Consider the following 6489-nt stretch of genomic DNA (forward strand, 5'->3'; position numbering starts at 1 on the left):
AGCGGTCAGACGTGTCAGCAGAAGAAATGGAAGAGTCAACTTTAGGAGAACAAAAGGGGTGACTATATTCTAAGTCTCTAGAAATTTACTTGTATACTTTTATAAGTTTAGTCTGGAGTGCAACTTATTATATATTTTTCTTATTCTTAAATAAACATAAGGTATTGCGAAACCATCTTCGTATACCTTAGTGATTCTCATCTCAGAGCATAGTCTTAGATTCTCACATCTAGGAAGGTCTTTTATAAGATCCTGAATACTTAATCAACAAAACATTGGTTAACAGTCATTATAGTCAGGATTAGGCCTATCTGAGTTTATTATAATAATTTAGCAGTGCGTCTGCTCGTGACAATAAACCTGAGCTTACTCCCTAACCGTTGTAAGATTGCTTGGTAGGATAATCCAATACTATCAATAATCAACACAACATCGTCAACTAGCCGTAATTTGTGCGACGGTTTATTTTGTTTTAGCCTGAAGCGTTGAAACAGAAAATGGCCGCATACACGCGCCCACCCGCAATTAGAGTCTATACTTGAGATCTTGGGTTATGACAAATTCCATAGCAACCACCGATATGGGTAGATTTAAATGGCAATTCTGGCTTTATGATTGGTCAGACACAAAAATAAACAAGACCACGTGAAAGAGCAGGGTTGAATGCATTATAAACTAGTGCTGGGCGCGGGTACTAATACCCGTTGAACTCGCGGGTTTGTCTTCTCTCGAGTATCGGGTAATAGCAATTTTGAGTAATTCGGTTTTTCGGGTTCGGGTTTTTACTTTCGAGTTCGGGTTTTAGTACACGGATCCGTCGAGTAGTGTGAACAAAAACCCGGTCTATTGCACCTGCGCAATGAGCACTGTTCAGCCACGCGCCTGCTAAGATTAAACGCTTGAGTAACGATCGATAGAAAGTAGTAGAAATAATCAATAAATTGAATAGAATTATTGTAAATTTTAAAATATGTCCGATGTTTGGAAATTTTTCGCGAAAGATAACATCACTATTGCTGATGACAAGGAGACAGTTAGATGCCTTTTGTGCAATTCAACTATGAAGCATAGTTATGGCTCTACGAGTTCCATGAGAAGGCATATGCAAAAAATTCATCCTAAACAATGGCTTGAGAGGCAAGATGTTGTCGGTACCGTTAAAAACCGTCAATTAAACTTCAAAGCAGCTAGGGAATCTGCTGCCTCCAAACTAAAAAAATTTGTGCATCCATCTCAGTCAACAATTGATGACGATGAAAGCCTTAGCAGCCAGTCAACGACAACATCATTGGTTGTTGCTACCACTTCACAAGGTTTGTCGTATACTATTTTGATATTTAAAACTCATTCAATAGCGAGTGTAGATAAATAGATAAAATTGTAAAATTTTCTCGCTTTTATTTATATCGTTTTTGTTAGACCTTTCCTGTTAGTAAGTTAAAATTTGTTATAGCTGCACCTATTCTCATCGATGATGATGACGACTACTCAGACCTAGCTGCATTTCAAACTCCTATTATTCGCAAAGGAGCCAAACCTAGTTCTAGTGGGGCCTGTGAAAAAGCAAAAAGGCAGCGATCTATCTTATCATCATTTCCGGAACCCTACGGAAGAAACACCGCTCAACATCAGAAGCTGACTTCTGCAATAACTCACTATATTTGTAAAGATGGTGTTCCAGCATATGCTGTTGAAAGAGAAGGTTTCAAAGCAATGATTGCTGAGTTTGATGGAAGGTATGAAAGTAAAATATAATATGTTAGGCTTCATGTTATTCCACCACATGCCAGTTCTGTGAACATTAGTGTTTAGTAGCTATACATGTAATATTTATAGATTGATAGAACTGTTTTTTTGTGTGACCACTTTTCATGAAATGTGGCATACTATAATAATATAAATACTACTTGATATGGGAATGTTTGCAGCCATAATGTATTTTTTGTTTAATTATTTATGTTGCTTTTCTTAGGAACTATGCAGTTACATAATATTAGGATCAATATAGAAATTAAAAAATGTGTTTTGGCTTTACATTTATCATTATTAGTTTACACCAGTGAATGCCATGTTGTTTGCAATTAGTCTTGCTTTTCTATGTTCGCTACGTATCCCATTCCAAGTCGACATCAATTCAGTCGCTCAGCCATCCCTGAGTTGTATGACAATGTGTATGGCACCATTAAGCAGGAGATTGCTACTGCTCAGTTTTATGCTGCTACTACGGACATGTGGAGCTCACGCACTGGGGCACCTTACTGTGGGTTTACCATTCATTTTATTTCTGACTGGAAGCTTAGGTCAAGGTGCTTGCAGGTATGTTTCAACACCAATATGCGGCATCACATTGCGAATTTGTAGCGTTATTAAAAATGAGTTTATTAGAACAAACCTCAATAAAGGGCCTATCGCAAGCCAACTAACAAAATTTTAGACATGTTAGCTATAATTGGGATGTGTATTTGCTTTGGAATTTCGGATTTCATTGTTAATAAAAATTAATTTTCAGTGAGGTTCTTGTATTGGTTAGGTATATTTTTAGTAGTTTAGCTGAACATAACCTTCAGTAAATCTTAATCCTACTCAACAAATTTTATATTTTATTTCAACAATAGAGTGATGCAATATGCTATTGTTTTGCAATTAGTTTTAGCAAGAAAAGGTCGAGTGAAAAGTGTTACACTTTCAAATCAAATGACTGAAAGTGGCAATCCCATAATTTAAAGAACACATCGTAAATTATTATATTTTGCTAGGTTTTACATGCTCCTGAAGATCATACATCTGAAAACCTAAAAGCTGGCATCATCGGGGTAATTGAAGACTGGGGCTGGATGAGGCTAAGTTGACTGCTATTTCCACTGATAATGCTGCTAGCATCATCAAAGCATGCAGAGATGGAGGTAACTAATTTCACACTAAATTTTATTGTTTGTGACTCCCTAACTCGCCCTCTTGATTGTCAAGAATTTCTTGTAATAGCAGTTAAACAATTATAGCTGCTATATATATATATATATATATATATAGATTGACAAAACGCAGCCTTTTGTTCATGTTTAGTCTGCTATTTCCATTTATACCGTACCTTTCGGACTATTAGCTGCTACTTTTTTTGTTTTGAGCCATGCGGCTTATATAAGGGTGCGGCTTATATAAGGGTGCGGCTATTCTGCGGATTTTCTTTCACCGCTAGGGCGCATTAACCGGAATCTCCAGTGCGCTTTTAGCGGTGAAAGAAAATACGAAACAATGCCTAACAGTACTGTTCTGTTAGGCGCTGGGTTAAAAAGCGTGGGTTTATACGAAACAGTGCCTAACGACACTGTCTCGTTTTAATTAGCAAATTTGCTGCCGTGTTAAAAAGCACCCTCCTGAGTTCTGCGGCCTATACAAAGGCGCAGCCTATGTATTGTTTTATTATCGTTTTTTTGAAAATAAAGCAGATGCGGCTTATATAGGGATGCGGTGAATAGTCCGAAAAGTACGGTAAGTGAATTGGTTCACATTCAATCCTTGATAAACACATAAGTATAGTGAATGCTGACTAGTATACCTAGTTGTAATTGTTTGCAATGCATTACAGGTTGGACTAGAATATCATGTTTTGGTCACCGCCTTAACCTAGCAGTTGTAAATGCACTGAAGGGCGACAAGGCAATAGATAAAGCCATTTCAAGCTGTCAAAAGGTGGCGACCCACTTTGCCCACTCACATAAGAAGAGTCGTCTTCTAGAGGCTGCTCAAGAAGAACTTCATCTGCCAAAACATCATTTGCTAAACGAATGCCTTACGAGATGGGGCTCAAAGTTTGCGATGATCAATCGCTTTCTTGAGCAAGAGTGTGCTGTGAGGAAAGTGCTTTCAGCCGATAAAAAGCACACCCATTTAATACCAACAGGAGAGGATTTGGCTACCTTAGAAGCCATCAGCAGTGCTTTAGAACATTTGGCGCCTTTTACTGACATGTTATCAGGTAGGTTTTGTAAACATGTACTGTTAATATAAAGATTGCCACTACAATCCTAAGCATCTACTATGAATGTGTTTTAAAAATTACTATAACGCATATGACCAAATGTAAATTAAACATATACTCTGCCATTATACTATTTGCAGGGTCTTTTATTAAAAATTAGATGTTTGAATATTAAAATTTTGTGGCCAAAAATAACATTTAAACATTCTTTCAGGAAAAATAAAATTGAAACGTTTTAGTGATGTGGAGTTGGGAAGGACATGACTGCTTACTCTTTCCCCTATACTGTTATTGGAGATATATTAGTAAGTGGTCTTTTAGGTTAGCCATATTGAGGCCATATTGTGATAGTCATCTGCTAAATGCTTTACTTATAGGTGAAGACGCAGTCACAGTATCACTTGTTCAACCGACGGTCATACTGTTTAATAAACTTCTAGTGCCGGAAGATAGTGACGTTGCCTTGACTCGACAGATCAAGTCCTCCATCTTAGAGTACATCAACAAGCACCATCAGCACAATGCTGATTATTGGCAGCTGCTTTCAAAATGTAGCTTTTTAGATCCAAGGTGAACAATTTATACTAGCATTTTAGTGTGACATAGCTACAAGATACATAGCATAGGCTACACTGCAGGTACGAAGCTTTTGAAACAATGCTGTATAATACTCTACAGGATGAAAATAACATTTTTCCACTGATACCTTAATCATTAGTAAAAAAACACAGCATTGTAATATAACATGTTGCGAAGGTTTTTTTTGGAAATTTTAGATTCAAAGCTACCCACAATGAGAGTGTGACGGATATTATACTTCGCGAGTGTGAACAGCTGGCTCCAGATGTACGAGAAACAATCACACTAGAGTCTGCCACCACCAGCTGTACTGCTTCAGCAAAACGCAAAAGTTGGGGGGCGTATCTTAATGCTCTCACTACTCCGCCTGCTCTCACTACTGCCAGCGTTGACCGGCTTAGCAAAGAGGTTTCATTATATACAAGTCTACCGACAGTGGCTGAAAAAGACTCTGACCCTTTGACTTGGTGGAGCCAGCATGAAACTTCCTTTCCTTGCCTCGCAAAGCTTGCTAAGAAATATTTGTGCATTCAAGCTTTGAGTGTTGCTAGTGAAAGACTGTTTTCAACCGCTGGGAACATTATCACAGCTAGACGAAATAGCCTAAAGCCTGCCAAAGTGAATCAACTGTGTTTTTTATCCACAAATCTGGCATCTCTTTCAAACAAATAGCTGAGATTTTTATGGGGTTTCTGTTTTTTAAAATGTTAGTAAAATTATAACACATGTTTTGTCTATAAAGTAACTGTTCATTAATCTTACATGGTAGAAAATTTTCGAGTTAAATACTTTGCAATCGTGTCTTTGCAGGTATTATAATTTTGTCAATGTCAATTGCCAAACTGAATATGGTGTAGAATAGTGTAGTTTTGGTGTATACTATCAGAATTTTTGTAGTTATGAAACAAAAAGAAGTTTTTTCACTAATAATTGCAAATTAAGTATATAAAACAAGATAAGCCTGAAAGTAAGGTGCACCCGCATATATTGAACAGCACACATTTTAGCTACATGGTTATTTTACAAGTTTTTGCTCATAGCTTGTGTCCATTAAAAATGATATATTATTTGTATGGAGTTGTCCCCTCTAGCCGAAAAACTGCTACGATTAGCGGTAGGCATAAAATTCCTATCAACAAACCCGATACCCGAAAAACCCTTAGACAAGAAGTGCTCGTGCCCAGCACTACTAGCTATCCGATACTCGAAAAACCCGAACGGCAAGAGACGGGTCTAAACCCGTTGGCCAAGAAGTACCCGTGCCCAGCACTACTATAAACCACTGTTTACTAAAATAGTGACGGTGAGTCATATAATAGCATATAGCACACGTTGCGCTCTATTGTGAACAATCCAATTACCGCACGATTGTACATTCTGACTGCCGGGGTCACATATATGTGTGTGACTAAGGTTAATATACTATTTTGTTACTAATTTTAATATGTATAACACTTATATAAAACTCTGAAAATTAATACCAGAGGATGTTTGCATTATGTATTTATTGTAGTTTATATACTCTTACATGCAAATTTTTCGCCATAAAATGCCAACCCTAGAACGAATCAAAATCGTATCCTTATTGTATCGCTATTATTTTGTACAGACATGGTATTCCTATGTACAGATATGATGTTCCCATGAAAAGATCTGCTGTTCGTATATGTTCAGATATGTACATGTGGACAAAATTGGTGCTTTCTGCACTCTGTCTTGTACCTACAGGTTCAGACTGCAGTACATGAAGCACATAGTATGATAGCTATAGTAGAAAACTATGGCATCAGCACTTCTACCTCCACGTTTCTAGTGGGCTTGACGGCGGACAGAAGGCAATAGAGCGAGGCTTTTAAAACAGCTTATACCGCAGAGATATATGCACAGGATCTCAACAACAAATCCGGTACTAGCAGTTGCATGTATATGCA

The 6489-nt window shown here is 37.4% G+C and overlaps 1 protein-coding gene across 1 annotated transcript; it reads left to right on the forward strand.

Annotated features, from left to right (window-relative positions):
• The first annotated feature begins 1060 nt into the window (after positions 1-1060).
• On the forward strand, positions 1061-5230 carry LOC137398836 (E3 SUMO-protein ligase ZBED1-like). Its single transcript, XM_068085010.1, has 6 exons — positions 1061-1313; positions 1454-1736; positions 2139-2260; positions 3587-3976; positions 4357-4549; positions 4756-5230. The coding sequence occupies exons 1-6, from the start codon at positions 1061-1063 to the stop codon at positions 5228-5230; spliced, it is 1716 nt and encodes a 571-aa protein (XP_067941111.1).
• The last annotated feature ends 1259 nt before the right edge of the window (positions 5231-6489 follow it).

The sequence above is a fragment of the Watersipora subatra genome, chromosome 6, assembly GCF_963576615.1.
Source record: "Watersipora subatra chromosome 6, tzWatSuba1.1, whole genome shotgun sequence".
NCBI classification, from domain to species: Eukaryota; Metazoa; Bryozoa; class Gymnolaemata; order Cheilostomatida; family Watersiporidae; genus Watersipora; species Watersipora subatra.

What these genes read in the sequence shown, in the direction of transcription:
- LOC137398836 (XM_068085010.1), top strand. Translation starts at nt 1,061, where the DNA reads ATGAAGCATAGTTATGGCTCTACGAGTTCCATGAGAAGGCATATGCAA. An exon ending in TGTTGCTACCACTTCACAAG is followed by an intron (nt 1,314 to 1,453) that starts GTTTGTCGTATA and finishes AATTTGTTATAG; the next exon opens with CTGCACCTATTCTCATCGAT. An exon ending in TTTTACTGACATGTTATCAG is followed by an intron (nt 3,977 to 4,356) that starts GTAGGTTTTGTA and finishes CTTTACTTATAG; the next exon opens with GTGAAGACGCAGTCACAGTA.